This window comes from Lithobates pipiens, unplaced genomic scaffold (genome assembly GCF_037356315.1).
Source record: "Lithobates pipiens isolate NorthernLeopardFrog02 unplaced genomic scaffold, aLitPip1_a1.2 Scaffold_28, whole genome shotgun sequence".
NCBI lineage: Eukaryota > Metazoa > Chordata > Amphibia > Anura > Ranidae > Lithobates > Lithobates pipiens.
Genome location: NW_027507789.1, coordinates 148,777,413 through 148,794,531, shown reverse-complemented (window position 1 = coordinate 148,794,531; position 17,119 = coordinate 148,777,413). Strand labels below are relative to the sequence as shown.

At 45.3% G+C, this 17,119-nt stretch overlaps 1 protein-coding gene across 2 annotated transcripts in view; it reads left to right on the top strand.

The window, feature by feature from the left end:
• Positions 1-17,119, top strand: part of UNC13D (unc-13 homolog D) — a 297,875-nt gene that overhangs the window by 80,921 nt on the left and 199,835 nt on the right. For both annotated transcript variants that reach the window (XM_077459688.1, XM_077459687.1), the window contains 3 exons: positions 13,168-13,209; positions 13,305-13,397; positions 14,221-14,328. In XM_077459688.1, coding sequence (XP_077315814.1) covers positions 13,168-13,209; positions 13,305-13,397; positions 14,221-14,328 — 243 coding nt within the window. The remainder of the gene's footprint in view (positions 1-13,167; positions 13,210-13,304; positions 13,398-14,220; positions 14,329-17,119) is intronic.

The following is a 17,119-nucleotide window of genomic DNA, read 5'->3' as shown; positions in this document are numbered from 1 at the left end:
ACGAACTCACCATTAGGAAGTGCGACTTCTGCACCTTGTTTTACCCAGGGGCAGAAGTCACAGGTTCCACATTTGTACAAACCCCTGCCATTTTTGATCTCTTGTCCTTTAGGTAAATAAAAACTTGATACCAAATGGTCTCTCAGCGAGGTAGTGTGTCTAAACATCAATTGGGGTCTTTTTCCTATGTATTTCTTAATTACCGAATCTTGGTGTAGGATATGCCAATGATTTGTAAGAATATTGCGGACCTCTTCATGTTGAGATGAAAAGCGTTGTACAAAAATGTTGTAAACATGTAACATTGTACAGAGTTGTTTTAAACATGAGATATATCTCAATAGTAGTAAACAGAAGATATATATATATATATATATATATATATATATATATATATATATATATATATATATATATATATATATAGACAAACAGCTACTAGTTCAAGTTACGCTTCAGCACTCTTGTCATTGTAGGTCTCATAGTGAAGTTGTGAGAGTCACGGCTCATGTATTTGAGCTTAGTTTGCTGCAGCAATACCTTGACAACTGAGTACAATGAATAAAAACTTATATTCAAGATTAATGAGGAAAATCTGTGCCTATAGTGGTCTGGACTACCTTAAAGTTCTAGAGTCAGTACTGAAGGGTGATTTTTCTTAAGTATCTCTGGCTTATGTTAGGCGAGTTTTCTATGTGGATTATGTAAAATATTTCCATTCTGAGGTTTTGGTAATATCAACGTAAATCTTCTTATATAAATGAAATATGGCTATAGTTGGGGATGGGGAGATGGGCAGGGGTAGAGGGCAGTAGTGTATTTAGGTTTTGTGCTGTCCTAGGCCTGACTAAACTCATGCAACCCCTAATTTAAATATGGCCCACCCCTTCCTGTCAATGCCACACCCCTTGCTGTTTAAGACCGCCCTTAAATGTTCGAGTGGGGACACTAGTTCTGAGGGTCGGGGGGGGGGGAGAGGAATGGATTCCCTTAATTTGCATAGATTGCCTCTCACTTCCTGTTTGGCTACAGGGCAGGAACTGAAGGGAAATCTCTGTAATGGGACAGGGATGGTAAAACATAAACTGACAGGGGCTATAACCCTCACTTATTCTATTCAAAATGTAAAAAAAAAAGTTTTGCCTATAGTTCTACTTTACGCACAAATTTCTAATAATTTTATGGAGAGGACTAAGAAGATATAACCATGCCAAAGGTGCAGCAGAAAACATATAGCACAGTGAGGAAGGTTTGTGATACCGAATGATAGGACAGTCAAAATTATAAGCGATGCCCCCCCCCCCCCACACACAGTTCCGGAGTCCTGGCTGCCCGAAAGCAGTGCGGCCACTTTATGGGAGCGCTGGACTAATTTGGCTCTCAGCCCAGTCTGCCCCATAAGACTGGCTCTACACTAACCGTGTAGAGCAAGCCGGCAGGGACTCTTTCCATACTGCCCCACTGCAAAGTGCTGCCCTAGGCCTGGGTCTTGTTGGACTAGGCCAGGATACAGCGTTGGTAGGGGGTAGTCAAGCAAATGGGATATCTTGATAAGAGAAGGTGGTGTAGGGGTAGAGAGAGAAAGAAGGGAGAAGGGGTGGTTAGGTAAAGAGTGGTGTTGGGTATGGCTGTCCCTTGCCTCCCTCCCCAGGTGGCGATCTCCAGGTTAGACGTTGTTATTAAAACCAATAGGGCTTAGGGGAGGTGGCCCTCAAGCTATTGGGGTGTAGGTCTTCCTGTAACATATCTCATAGGGGAAAAAATAGTGTCACTGTTGAGGCAACATAATTGTATAATTTTGGGTTTTGTGCTCAGGTGGTCAGGGTGTTCAATTGGGTGAGTTCTGTTGTTGTCTGGAAGTGTTTCCAGCAAGCCCATTTAATTCCAAATTTATTTGGCGTATCTCGTGCAATCCATTTCAGCAGTTCTGTTAATTCTGTGAAACCATTCTTTAATTGGTAGGACATTTTGAGATCTCCAGTGGATTGGGATACATTGTTTAGCTGCATTGATTAAGTGCATCATTAGTGATTTATGTTAAGAGTTTTTCCATATAGATGAGTGGTGCTGGAGTGAAAGCTATGTCGTAAGATGTGATGTGCGAAGTTATACAGTGCACTTCTTTCCAGAAAGTTTGGATACGTGGGCATGACCACCAAATGTGAATCAATGTACCATGAGCCTCTTGACATCTCCAGCAAGTGTAAGGTATTGTGGGTTTGAATTTGTGGCGTAGGGCTGGTGTGCAGTACCAGCGGGATTGGATTTTTCTACCTATTCTCTTGGGCCGAGACGTTAATAGTGCCCTTGTGTATGTTAAGAAAAAATGTTCCCTGGTCTTCTGGTGTTAGGGCTAAGTCTAGTCAAGCTTTACATGCTTTTGAGGTATTGGGCTGGTGTTCCAAGAATAGAAGGGAGTGAGTAGTGGATATAAGGTGGTTTTGAGGAGGCATTAGCGTGCATAGTGGTTTAAAGGGCCTTAGTTGTCACGAACAATCACATTTTTTTGCAAATGATCTTAGGTGATGTGAGATCAATAGGTACGTCCAAGCTGGAATAGGGGGTTTGTCCGTTATCGTGGCTAGTCGGGAGGCTGAGTAAAGCTTACCTTGGTCATAGAAGTGGTGTACTAGGACCTGCTCATGTGACCAATACTGTTGGAGGAAGCACTTATTTAGTCCTGGGGGAAAGTCCGGGTTCAGTTTAATCTGTGTTATCGGGCCCGAAATGGACGATAGAGAAGAATGTTTACAGATTTTGCAAAAACATTGTAATGTGGGTTTGATGAGCGGGTGTATTCCAATTTTTCCGGGTGTGAGTGAGATCCTTGAATCCAAGGTAGGGAATTAAGAGGTAGGCTTGTAAAGGATGCCTCTAGGTTCACCCAGTCTTTGTTGGGTGCATGTATGTTCCAATCGATGATCCTGGTTAAGTGAACCGCTTTGTAGTAATTTAAAACTTCTGGGAGGCCTATCTCACCTCAGTGTTTGGGTAAGGAAATTTGGATGTATCTAATTCTAGGTCTTTGTTCACCCCATAGAAATTTGGAGCAGAGACTCCTGTATAATCTGAAGAAGGTTGGGGGGAGTTGTAGCTGTACAGTTTGTAAAATGTATAGAATTCTGCCATACCATTAGAAAAATGGCTTGTGGCAATTTTTAAGGTCTATGGTCAATTTGTTCAGAATAGGTAAGTCATTTTTTTGTGTATAGGTCTGTTAGTTTTGCGGTGAGCTGTATTCCAAGATATGTAATTGCATCTGACTTCCAGTGGAATGGGAAGTTTTCTGTACACTGTGTTACTAATTGCGAAGGTAGGGAAATGCTTAGGGCGAAAGATTTGGAGAAGTTTATTTTAAGGTTGGAAATCAAACTAAAGTGGTGAAATTCTTCTAGTAGTACCGATATTGTAGTATGTGGGTTTGTAAGAAACATTATGTCGTCTGCAAATGCAGCAAGGTTGTATTCTTTCTTGGTTTTAAATGCCTTGTATATGAGGATTTTGCCTTATACAACATAGAAAAGGTTCGAGGGTAAGGATAAAGGAAGGAGACAGGGGGCATCCTTATCTCGTCCCAATTTGTATGGAGAAGGCATTTGACAGGGTATTGTTCACTCTAATCTTCGCTGAGGGGTTATGATATAGGGACTGAATGAAGGTGAGGGCCAATGCCCATAGTTTGTAACACTGCTGTCATGTAGTCCCATGCAGTGGCGGCTGGTGAAGTTTTAGGATGGGGGGGCGCAAGACCCGCGTCCTTCCATGTTTGGCCCCTCCACCTTCTCACAAGCCACACCCCTTATAGAATTCACCCATTTCATCCCCTGTATTCCACTTGCTTCCACTCAGTGTCAGGAGTATACAGTTCAGCATCACAGCACAGAGTATACAGCCCCAGCATCACAGGATCACAGGACAGAGTATACAGCCCCAGCATCACAAATCTTGGTATATAGCGCAGCCTTACAGATCGGTGCAAACAAACTGAAAAATTACACTGTTAGTTTAGTGTAAGTTTAAGAGATAGGTATGGCTGCCAAATCCAAGTGTCTATTTCATCAAATGTAGCCTCACTGTGCACATCATATGCAGATTCACTGTGCCCATAATGAGGGGTTCAGACCATGCCTGTGCTGAGTTCCTGGGTCTGTATACCCGCTGTTCCCATTATGAAGGGTTCCCACCATCCCTGTGCCGAGTTTGTGGCTGGCTTTTATACTAGCAATAGACTTCAGAGAATCAGAGTGTACAGGGTACATTACGTAGGTTCAACCTGATCACCACATTTTTCAAGCTGTTCTGGATGCATGTTTATTCAATATTGCCATGTGCAAAAACACAGCCAGAAATTTTCAGTTTATCTTGGAAAAACAATATCCATCAGTTGTTATTTTTGGGTATTTCCCTTTAGATTGCACACTTGAAAGGAAGTATAGACTAGGGGTCTCCAAACTATGGCATGAGAGCCACATCCAACCCACTACAATATTTTACCGGCATCATATACCAGGCTGCACATTATGCACAGGGCTCTGCACATCATATACCAGGCTGCACATTATACACCGGGCTCTGCACATCATATACCAGGTTGCACATTATACACTGGGCTCTGCACATCATATACCAGGTTGCACATTATACACTGGGCTCTGCACATTATATACCAGGCTGCAGGGACGCTATTGATTTTTTATATATATATATATATATATATATATATATATATATATATATATATATATATATATATATATATATATATATATATATATATATATATATATATATATATATATATATATATATATATAGTACACGTGTGATGCCCGGGTTCTTCCAGTGCTATGTGTGTTGCTGTTCCATGTGCATCGATAGAGCTGTGGCATGCAGACCCCATTGGTCAATTCTGTGTCTACCAGTAAAATGGCATATGAGACAAAATGGAAAATGCAGCAGTAATTATGGCACCGAAAATTGTGGTTGTTGGAGGGTTGTTGCAAATTCTGGCTGCAGGAGAGATCAATATAGTTGATATGCGCGGGGGGGGGGGGGGGGGGGCTGGTGCTGCCGCCGCCGACCACCGAAAGCTAAACATACAACCGTGCTGTAAATAAGGGAAGGCACGGAGAGGTTCTATTTACCTCTTCATGCTCCTCTCACATTTGCCGGAGGACCCGAGTGCCGACGTCACTTCCTTTGAGTGACGTCAGAACTAAAACTGCAAGTGCCACCCATGTACTAGGCGAAAGTGAAACCTGCACGGCCAGTCAATCGCGCCGGAAGCTGTGGCATGATCGACTGCGCCACAAATAATTTTTTGCAGCAAATGAAATCTCGTGATTGCATAGACGTGACGCTTCCCATATTGCACTGCGCCCAGTGCCAGGACGCAGTGCACATAAGGACCTTTTTTTAATTTTCTTTTTCTTAAAGGGACATGTCTAAATAAATATATATATTTTTTTAACATTATGGACTGGCCGCCATTGGTCCCATGCTACCCTGTCGAATGCTTTCTCCATGTCTAGGGAGAGAAATTAGCCTTTTTGATTGGAAATTGTTATGTGGTGGTGTAGGTTGATAGCCTTTATGTTGTTGTCCTTGGCTTCACAGCCAGAGACAAAACCTACTTGGTCATGGGAAATAATTGAGAGGAGAAGTGGTAGGAGTCTGTTGGCCAGTATTTTGGAGAATATTTTAATATCTACATTAAGTAGTGATATGGGTCTATAGTTTGCGGCTTGTGTGGGGTCTTTGTCTTCTTTGGTTATCACCACAATGTGGGCTTCTAACATCTCAGGGATAAGTGGGTTGGAGAGTGATAGAGAATTGAAAGCGATCCTAAATGGTGTGCTTAGTGTTTCAGTAAAAGTCTTGTAGTACACCGCAGATAGGCTGTCTGGTCCTGGGCTTTTACCAGCTTTTATTTGTTTTAGCGCTGTTTCCCATTGCAGTTGGGTGATCGGGCCATCAAGTTCATTGGCAGTGTCCTGAGAGTGGATCTTGGGGCAGAATTTGTCTAAAAACGTTTTGATCTTATTTGCTCTATGCGTTTGGGATTGGGCAGAGGGATTTGACTTGTCTATGTTGTATAGGTTGATATAGAAACATTCAAACTCCTGTGCTATATCTTTGTTGTTTGAGTAGATGTCTCCTGTGGGAGCGTGTAAACTGTATACAGTAGTTTTGGCCTTTCTTGAATGTAGTTCCTGGGCTAGGAGATGACCACTTTTATTGCCAAATTCATAAAAGTGCCTCTGAGAAAGCATAGATTTCTTTCTAATGTTTTTGCCCATCTCTGCTAGGATGCGTACTTCTGTGAGTTCTTGATGAGAATGAAGGGCCAGAGTGTGTTTGTGTAGGATCTCTAAGTTCTTGGGTTTGTCAAACAGTTCTTTGAGTCATGATTGTTTTTCCCTTTTGATTTTGGCAGCTATCGAGATAAGTTTTCCTCCTATTATGCACTTATGTGCAATCCATTGGGTTATGCTTGATGTGTCAAGTGTGTTTTCTTTAAAGTAGTTTACAAGGCATTTACATATTTCCGTTGTGTGTGACATGTCAATCAGAATGGTCGGGTCTAGTCTCCTGATTTATGTGTGTGCAATTCTGTCAGGGATGGTCAGCTTGATCGATACGGGATGATGATCTGACAGGATCATTGGTTCAATTGTCGCCTTTGTCAGATAAACAAGGTCAGCTTGTGTCAGAAATAGATAATCAAGTCTCGAATATCTGTTGTGTGGATTCAAATAGAAAGGGAAATCTTTTTCTTTTTGGTGGAGTGTGCACCAGGTATCGTGAAGTAGGAGATTTTGTAGGGTCAATTTTATTTGGCGTATGGTGTGTGAAGTTCCCCGCGGACGTGTCAAGAGGGACATTAACCTCTTGCCGTTCGTACTATAGCCGAATGGCGGCCACAGCGCAGACCTGAATATCCGGGAAGAATGACGGCCTCCCCCTTGCACGCTCCCTGCACGCCCCCTGCAGGGCACGCGTGCCCTGTGCGCTGTGCGCTGTGATCACTGAGTCACTGAGACTCGGGTGATCACAGATCCGAGTAAGGGGCTGTTCCCAGGCCCCTTACAACGTGATCAGCTGTCAGCCAATGACAGCTGATCACAGGAAATAAACAAAAGCTTAGTAATCATTTTTTTTCTCCTCACACTGACAGCGTGAGGAGAAAAAAAGCCGATCACCGGCTTATCTGCAAGGGACATCAGTCCCGAAGAGGGAGAGGCAATTCTGCCTCATCTGTGCCACCAGTACCCCCTGCCAGTGCCACCTGCCAGTGCCACCTATCAATGCCCATGAGTGCCACCTATCAATGCCCACAAGTGCCACCTATCAATGCCTACTAGTGGTGCCAATCAGTGCCACCTAGCAGTGCTTGTCTATCAGTGTAACCAACCAGTGCCGATCAGTGCCCATTTTTGCCACCCATCAGTGCCCATCACTGCCACCTATTGTTGGCATGGGGTTACGCCAGGTGTGATTACTGCCACCTATCAAATCATGGGGTTACGTCAGGTGTGGTGATGTACCATACTGCTGCTGTTTCGAAAACCGCAATGCGGCAGGCAGGTTGAGTCTGGTGTAAAGGCCGGTGTTAGAGGTTCCTCTACAGAAGTAGAAACCACCATCTAAAAGCCAGATTATCAATGGGAAGAGCGTTAAAACTCATTCTAAAAACAAATGAAATGTCCTAGTGGTGAAATGGGATATGATATCCCTGCATAACAATAGGTTAACCAGTGAACGATCTATATTCCACCCCCCCCCATGTAAAATACCTATATGGGAGCCATGTGCAGCATCCCAACCTGTACTGGTAGTCTCTTCTTTTGTCCTGGAGGGAAAGGTATTCCCTGTAATGAAAAAAGGTTAGTTAAGCGCACTTCTCTCTGATTAGTGCCTGGCTATAGGGGGACATCATAGTCTGAGTGTCATGTGTTCCTGTGCAATCAGGCTATTAAAGGGCACAATAAGTATCCCTCTGGGACAGTATTGGAGCTTGAGGAGTGGGGAGAGAGCCACTCGAAATATTACGAGTTTATTCCAGCGAAGAGTGTGCTTATAGCTCAGTCATTTCCGGGGGGTTATACAGTGGTTAACTTCACAGGCCTGGAAGGTATGATTTTCTTCAGGCACTTATTGTGCTTAATAACCAGATTCAGTAGAAAAGGCTTACATGTGTGGTTGAAGGGAAAGGGGGAGCAGATCCATGTCATGGCGAAAAGTGTGTGACAAGAGGGTTAATTATCTCTTCATGAGTGACGTGGTTTGCGATGGTCTGGAGAAGCAGTGGGGCTGCCATCCCTCAGGTTTCCCACTGCTTGAGGAGATGAGGGTGGAGGGTGAGCTCTATGGCAATGGCCTATGCTGAAATTCCCTTCTTCAGTAATACCGTCCATAGAAGTAGCCCTGTGTAGTGGAGGCAAACAAAAGTCGCTGTACCAATCAGGTACATCAACAAGCGGGATATTGAGAGCGGTGCAAAAATGCTCCAAATCTTCAGGCACCCTTAAGTTTGCTGTGTGGCCGTTTGCAGATGCTGACAAGCAGAATGGAAACGTCCATCTGTATACAATGGCTCTAGCTCTCAGGACTTCTAACAGAGGCCTTAGCTCCCTTCTTCTTTGCAGAGTGATATTAGACAGCTCTTGAAATATCTTAACTTCCATGCCCTGGTGTGATAGTCTCACCCTGCCTCTGGCTTTACGTAATATTTCTTCCTTTATGATGAAGTCAATGAGGCAGCAGATCACATCTCTCAGGGGGTCTATGTCTCTCCCCCTCAGGCGTTGTGCCCTGTGTATGTGCTCTAATGATATCTATGTGTCAGGAGGCCTTTCTAGTAAGTCATTGAACAGTGCTATGACGAGCGGGTGAGCTGTGAAGGGTCTATGGTTTCAGGGAGACCTCTTACCAGTATATTATGGCATCTCCTGCGGTTATCGACGTCCTCCATATGCCGGTTGATCTCTCTGAGGTGGATGGTGTGAGATTCCTTGATTTGTTGAACCTGACAGAGCGAAGCATCATGGCGGGCTTGCGTCTCCTCAACCTCTTCCACTCTCAATACTATGGCTTGTATATCAGAACGGAGCTCCGAATTGGCTGCTGACAGCGTGTTCTTGATGTCCGCTGCCACTGTGCGGAGATTGAATAGGCTCAGTGTAGATGCCGAATGCATGTCAGAAGACTGTGACGGAGGGCTGCGGCTTTGGGATAAAAGATGTGATTTTTAAGGGGACACTGCATTTACTATACACTTTACCCTTATGCCCCGTACACACGAGCGGACTTTTCGACATCCAAACTCCGACGGACTGAGTCCGGCGGACTATCCGATCGTGTGTGGGCTGCAACGGACTTTAGCGAAGCTAAAGTCTGACGGACTTTAGAAATGAAGCATGCTTTAAATTTTCCCGACGGAACTCCGCCGGACCCGGTCCCCTTTGAAAAATCCGCTCGTGTGTGTGCTACTCCGACGGACTAAAACCGACGCTAGGGCAGCTATTGGCTACTGTCTAGGAACTTCCTACGTCGAATCCAGTCGTACGTCATCACGTTCGACTCCGTCGGAGTTTGGTGTGATGGTGTGTGGTCAAGTCCGTTCGGTCGAAAAGTCCGCCAGAACTCCGTCGGAACTCCGGCGGAACTCCTTTGGAGGTCTGTCAGACTTAATCCCTCTCGTGTGTACGGGGCATTACACAGCCTTAGGCCTGACTGCCAACATTTCCCAGGTCCTGCCCACTGGCCATCCCACAATCTCCTCCTTCTCCATCCCATGTCCTCCATCCCATGTCCTCCTCTTCCAGTTCCATCTGCTCCATCCCATGTCTTCCTCCTCCGGTCCCATCTACTCCATCCCATTCCTTCTCCAGTCCCATCTCCTCCATCCCATTTCCTCCTCTTTCTCCAGTCCCATCTCCTCCTACCCCAGAAGTGGGGATGTGGGACAGGAAGATAGCAGGGGGACAGATGGGGGGGGCAGTGGGTTAACAGGGGGAAGTGGGACAAGAGGGGGGAGTGTCACAGGAGTAGAGCAGCGTGATAGGAGGGGCAGCAAAACTGGAGGAGGAAGTGTCATGGGAGGAGGTCAGCAGGACAAGAGGGGCAGTGAAACAGGTGGGGGCAGCAGGACAAGAGGGGGAAGTGTCATGGAAGGGGGCAGTAGGAAAGGTGGGGGGCACAGATTAGAGGCAGTGTCTCAGGTAGGGGACAGTGGGGCAGGTGAGAGGCAGTGTCTTAGTTAGGGGACAGTGGGGCAGGTGAGAGGCAGTGTCACAGGTGGGGGGCAGGGAGACAGGTGGGAGGGAGTGGGACAGGTTGGAGATAGTGTCAGTCATAGGTAGGGGGGCATCATGACAGATGGGAGTCAGTGTCACAGATGGGGGGGCAGTGGGACAGGTGGGAGGCAGTGTCACAGGTGGGGGGCAGCGGGACAGGTAGGAGGCAGTGTCACAGGTGGGAGGCAGTGCCACAGGTGGGGGGGGGGCAGAGGGACTGGTGAGAGGCATTGTCACACACACCTAGAGAAGCACCAGTCCTCCCAGCTCTTACCTGTCCAACAGTGCCAGGAGGGGTAACTGAGCCTTTGTCCCATCTCCACCAGGATCTCCAGAGGCAGCTGCAAGAAAGAGTGGGGGGAGGGTTTCTCCACCCTGACTTCCTCCTCCCTGGGACCCTTTGCTGGCACCAACTGGCCTCACCCACCCCGCAGAGCCCATTGCACAGTGGAGTAGAGCCTGCCTGACTGTGACAGCAGCCCCCAACCTGCATGCACAAAAGAGGGTAAGGGGGGGGGGGGGCTCCTCCACCCGACCTCCTCCTCCATGGGGCCCTCTGACCTACACACAAAAGAGCATGGGGGCCTGGCACCTGACCTTACCCCAACTCCGCACAGCGAGTCCCAACCTGCACACATGTGGGATCAGCCCACCCCTCCACCCTCCCCTGCATCATAGCAGCTGGTCTGCTCTGACGGCAGCTGCCTCATGTTAAAGATGGCCTGGAATGTGACCAGTGGTCCGGGCACATGGGCCCCTTACTTGTGTACTGGCTGTACCCCCCTAATGGCAGCCCTGGTTGCCACTACCTTTTTTCAGAGTAAAGCATAGCACACAAGGCCTGAATGTCAGGCAGTGCAATAGAAACCGGCCGACATTCGGCCCATGTGTATGGCAGCCCTTCTGTCGAAGGGTCATGACCAAACAAAGTCTGCAGCATAAACAAAACTAGTAGTGTGTACGAGGCTTAAGACTCATAAATTCATGGAAAATAAACTTTTTTTTTTTTAAGAATTGAAAAAAATAAAAATCTTTTTGTGTGAACTCTCCTTAACCATAAAATATTGCCTATTTGAGGCTACTAAAAAAGGGAAGGGATAGTGATAGCTGAAGGAAGACAAAAGGTACAGAGTTCTATAAGGTTTAGGGAGAAGCAGAGAGGCAAAGAGAAGGTTTGGATGAGAAGTCACTCATATCTGGTGAACTTCTTTAAGAGGACTGACAGTTGCTCCGTGGGGCTAATGAGAACAATGGATGGTCTAGTGCTGCCAGCATTGAAGGAGGCAGTGTCGTAGCTGAAATGACATTTGGGTGATGACCACTCCATCATGAATTTAAAAGACACTGGTGAAAGAGTGGTCAGCCTGCAGCCTCCTGAGAGTCTTGAGCATTGATGGTGGAGAAAAGTGTACTGAGAAGGGCAAACTAAGGGCAGCGTGTGGTCCTGGGGTGAAAGATACCCATCTGCTGATACTGTTGTGGGGTGCTAGTGGAAAGCATCAGCTGTCCTGATAAAAATCTCTGTTTAGTAGACCCTCTCCCTCTTTCTGCCCTCTTAACTCCCAAACTTATATTATTCATGTTCCATATTTCATGTGTATGTGTAATTATAGTACATTTGATTTTATTTTTCTATGTTTCTCATGGAGCATTCATTTGGCCCCTATTCACACCTCAGCGTTATGTAGCTTGAAACTCGAAGCTCCAAAATGCTTGAGAAGAAAAAAATCAATTATTCTCTATGGAGTTGGTTCACATCTACACTCCAAGTCACCTGAATCTCAAAAAAGTCCTGGAGCTTTTTTGTAGCTGAAAGTGGGCAGATTTGTGCATTTATATCACGTTTTTATTCCCATAGGAATTAATGGAAATGCACCATTTTTTTGTGTAAATTCGTGCAGTTTGTTGCGTGGTTAGCCGCACGTTTCTGCTCAAATAAAAAAGAAAAAAAATATAGTAATATATGAATAAATAATTGCCAAATAAATGCACAAATAACAAAAAAATCATCCTTAATAAATAAATACATTAAAATAGAATAATATGTAATAACAAATAAATAATAAATTAACCCCAACATAAAAAAATAAAATAAACCATGATAATAATAATAATAATTATTATTATTATTATTACTCTTATTAATTATAATAATAATAATCAAATAAAAATATACATCCAAACCCAAACAAAAAAAATCTTAATAATAATAATAATAATAATAAAATAATAATAATACATTATTAATAATAATTATTATAATAATGACACTTTATTTATTTTGTGTTGGGGGTTTAGTTATTTATTATTATTTTATATATATTTTATTTTTTATTTTTTTAAGGGTTAGGGGTTAAGGTTTGGGGTTGCTTTATTGATGTATTATTACATAGTATCCATTTATTTTATTTATTATTTATTTATGAATCTTTTTATTTATTTGTGTATTTATTTTACATTTATTTATTCATCTATTATTATTATTATTATTATTATTATTATTATTATTATTATTATTAGTAGTAGTAGTAGTAGTAGTAGTATTAACATCCTAACAAAAAAATAATAATAATAAATGAAATAATAATAATGAAAAAAGAAATAAAAGCAATTGGAAAAGCTGAAACAACCTAGAAACAAAGATGCAACAGATGATAGTTTTTCTATTGGCTAAAAAAAGAAATGCCAAAGCTCAAAAATGCTGTATAAAAATGTGCTCATTGTGCATAAAAAAGCACCAAAATTGTGCATAAAAACACCGGAAAAACACTCAAAGACGCTATGCTCATGTGTGAATGCAGCCTTCGTCCTTATTGTGATGCTTATGTAGAAGTGTGATTATATTATTTCCTGTTATTGTTTCTGGCAGATGGAATCTTCACTTGGCCCTCACCGTATCACTCGCAGAGAGGTAAGAAGACCATACAGAAAAGCTTTGAGTTATATTATGTCATTCTCTGCTGCCAATGCCTTTCAAACTGGTGATATTTCTTGCCTATCTTCTAGGCTAGGTATGGAAAAAAGAGCACAATCCACTCGTTACAGACAAAACCTCCAAAGGAGAGCAATGATGGGCCAAAAGTCTCTGCTTCGGTACAGGTAAGAAGCCAAGATCAGGATGATAACTTTGGAGAATGCACCTTTACAAAAATAAGTGGACACATTAGCTGCAGCAGTTATGAATGCCTGCATCAAGATACCTACACATACCGGCAGGAGCCTCCCAAACCTTCCTGACAACATGGCTGAATCTCTGTCATGGGGGGGGGGGCTGTTTATTCATGGTTTTTACAGCTGCCCCCCCCCCCAATAATGTGGTATCACATGGCCACTTTTCACCTTGTAAGAAACAGTTGGCCCCCTGGTGACATTTGGAAACGAGGAGGTGTGGGACCAGAGGTGCTGCATGGTAGATCCCTGGGGAACACAGCTGGTAGGGGGCAGGTGGAAAAATGGAGAGGGAGTTACGTTCTTCTTTACGTTCTAGATTTTAAAAACATTCCTAATATATTCAGCCTTCAGTTGAACTCATATTTTTCCAGCTTGGATCAGGGTTTCTCAACCAAGGAACTCTAGGGTTACTCCAAAAGTTAAGAGGGGTTCCATGAGGAATGGGCAATTTCTGCCTCTCTGACAACTTCTAAAAATATCAATGGTGACAGTGAGCTGTCTGTAGGGGTGGTAATTCTTCACAATGACCACAACTGTAAAGAGCATTCTTCCCACTGACCATCACACTAATGTATCATTACTTTTTAGCAGGGGTTTCCCTGAGACCAGAAAATTATTTTAAGGGTTCCTCTGCATTGAAAAGGTTGAGAAAGACTGGCTTACATGCTTTATCTTATGAAACATTGTGTGTGTTTTAAAACCTGATTCAGCTATGCTCTGATATAACTGTTTATACTCTTTTTTTGTTCAGCGTAATCTGCTTTATGGAGAAGCTCTCTATACCATAATACATCGAATGGGGGTTTTAGAGCCGCAACATATATCTGATAATGACCAGCTGTACAACTATCTGCAGATGGTAAGACAAACCATAGTTCATGGATAAGCAGTTTTGCATACAAAAACTTAGTATACATACAGTGCCTTGAAAAAGTATTCGTACCCCTTGACATTTTCCACATTTTGTCATGTTACAACCAAAAATGTAAATGTATTTTATTGGGATTTTATGAGATAGACAAACACAAAGTGATAATAATTCTGAAGTGGAAGGAAAATGATAAATGGTTTTCAACATGTTTTACAAGTTGAAAGGCTGGCCGTATTTGTAGGAGGTGCCTGAGAAGGCTATTTAAACCTCCTCCTCTGTCTGGGCCAGTGTTGTCAGGATTTCTGGGTGATGCTGTCACTCCTGGCTACCTTTGCAGAGCGGTGGTCGGCCTTATGGTCCCCCCTGTTATCCCTGGGTTCCACCGGCTGTTTGGTGTCCCCCCTTGCAGCCCATGTTCCAGCATCGTGGGGAGAGGCAGCCACCGCTTCTCCCGGCACTCATGGGGGGGGGCTGTCCTGCTACCCTCCTCTAACCACTTCCCCCACTACTCTGGCCAGCGTGCCACCCGCTTCTCCTGGCTTTCATGTGGGTAAGGTGTGGGCTCCTGTCATGTGGCACCTCATACTCTTGCCGCCCGCCTTCTCCCCATGTACTTAGCTCCACGTGGTAGCCCGCTGTTCTCCCATTGTGGGGGGAGGGGAGGGTGTCGGCCGGCCCAGCTCCTCGCTCTCCCCATGTGCATATGGCTCTGCCTGCCGATTCTCCTGGTGTGGGGGGAGGGGGAGGTGATCGGCCGCCGCCGGCTCCCCTTCTCTTCTCATATGGGCAGTGTTCCGCCCGCCGTTTCTCGAGTTGTGGGGGGAGGAGGAGGATTTTCCCGCCTGCCGGCTCCTCTCTCTTCCCATGTGCATGTCGCTCTGCCTGACGGTTTTCCCGGTGTGGGGGGAGGGGGGAGGTGATCGGCCGACGCCGGCTCCCCTTCTCTTCTCACATGGGCAGTGTTCCACCATTTCTCCTGGTGTGGGGGGAGGTGATCGGCCGCCTGCCGACTCCTCTCTCTTTCTCCCCATGTGCTCCGCCCGCTGATTCTACCGGTGTGGGGGGAGGGGGAGGTGATCGGCCGCCGCCGGCTCCCCTTCTCTTCTCACTTGGGCATTGCTCTGCCCGCCGATTATCCCGGTGTGGGGGGGGGGGGGGGGTTGGCCGCCCGCCAGCTCCTCTCTCCCCATGCTCTCTTTCTGCATCTGGCCTCCCGCAGATTCTCAGGGGGGGGTGGGGGTCAGCACATCCATCCCCACATCTATGTCGCACACCTGGTCATAGCGTTTTTTCTGTTCAGCATTTCTGTCATAGCGTTTTTCTGTCCAGCATTTCTGTCATAGCGTTTTTCTGCCCTGCATTTTCTGTCATAGTGTTTTGTCCAGAGTTTTAGTCGTAGCGTTCTGTCCAGTTTTTTTTTTTTTTCAGTCGTAGCATTCTGGCCAGCAGTTTGTCCTGGCGTTCTGTTCAGCTTTCTGTCACAGCATTCTGTCCAGCTTTTCTGTCATAGCATTCTGTCCAGTTTTTTTCGCCATAGTGTTCTGGGCAGCTTCTCCGCCATAGCGTTTCTGTCCAGTTTTCCGCCATAGCGCTCTGTCCAGCAGTTCTGTCTCAGCGTTCGGTCCAGCAGTTCTGTCTCAGCGTTCGGTCCAGCAGTTCTGTCTCAGCGTTCGGTCCAGCAGTTCTGTCTCAGCGTTCGGTCCAGCAGTTCTGTCTCAGCGTTCGGTCCAGCAGTTCTGTCTCAGCGTTCGGTCCAGCAGTTCTGTCTCAGCGTTCTGCCCAGCAGTTCTGTCCTAGAGTTCCGTCCAGCATTTTCATCATAGCATTTCTGGCCCGGCATGTCTGTCATAGCGTTTCTGCCCCTGGATTTCTGTCATAGCGTTTCTGCCCCTGGATTTCTGTCATAGCGTTTCTGCCCCTGGATTTCTGTCATAGCATTTCTGCCCCTGGATTTCTGTAATAGCGTTTTCTGCCCCTGGATTTCTGTAATAGCGTTTTCTGCCCCTGGATTTCTGTCATAGCGTTTTCTGCCCCTGGATTTCTGTCATAGCGTTTTCTGCCCCTGGATTTCTGTCATAGCGTTTTCTGCCCCTGGATTTCTGTCATAGCGTTCTGCCCCAGGACTTATCACAGGGTTCTGCCCCTGGATTTATGTCAGTGTTTCACCCCAGCATTTCTGTCACAGTAGTCCGCCCCAGCATTTTTTGTCACAGGGGTCCGCCCCAGCATGCTTCCCAGCTTTTCTGTCATAGCGTTATACCCATGCTTTTCTGTCTTTGCGTCTCTACCCCAGTGTTTCTGTCATAGTGTTCTGCGCCAGCTTTTTCTGGCTCAGCGTTCAGTCTCAGTGTTCTGGCTCGGCATTCAGCCTTAGCTTTTCGGTCATAGCGTTTCTGCCTCAGGATTTCTGTCTTTGCATTTCTGTCTCAGCGTTCAGTCTCAGCGTGTTTTTCGGACATTGCATTTCTGGCCAGGATTCTGCTGTTGCGTCGCTGTCTCAGTTTTTCTGTTATAGCATTTCTCCCCCAGGATTTCTGCCATTGCATTTATGCCTCAGCGTTTCAGTCTTGGTTGTTGCTGTCATTGCGTTTCTGCCCCTGGTTCTGTCACTACGTTTCTGCATCAGCATTAAGTTTCAGCGTTTTCTGTCATGGTGTTTTTCATCATGGCGTGTTGTGTTTCTGTCTCAGCGTTTCTGTCTTTGTGTTGCTGCCAGCATGTCTGTCATAGTATTTCAGCCTTGGTGTTCAGTCTCAGAGTTTCTCAGAGGGGCGTCGTT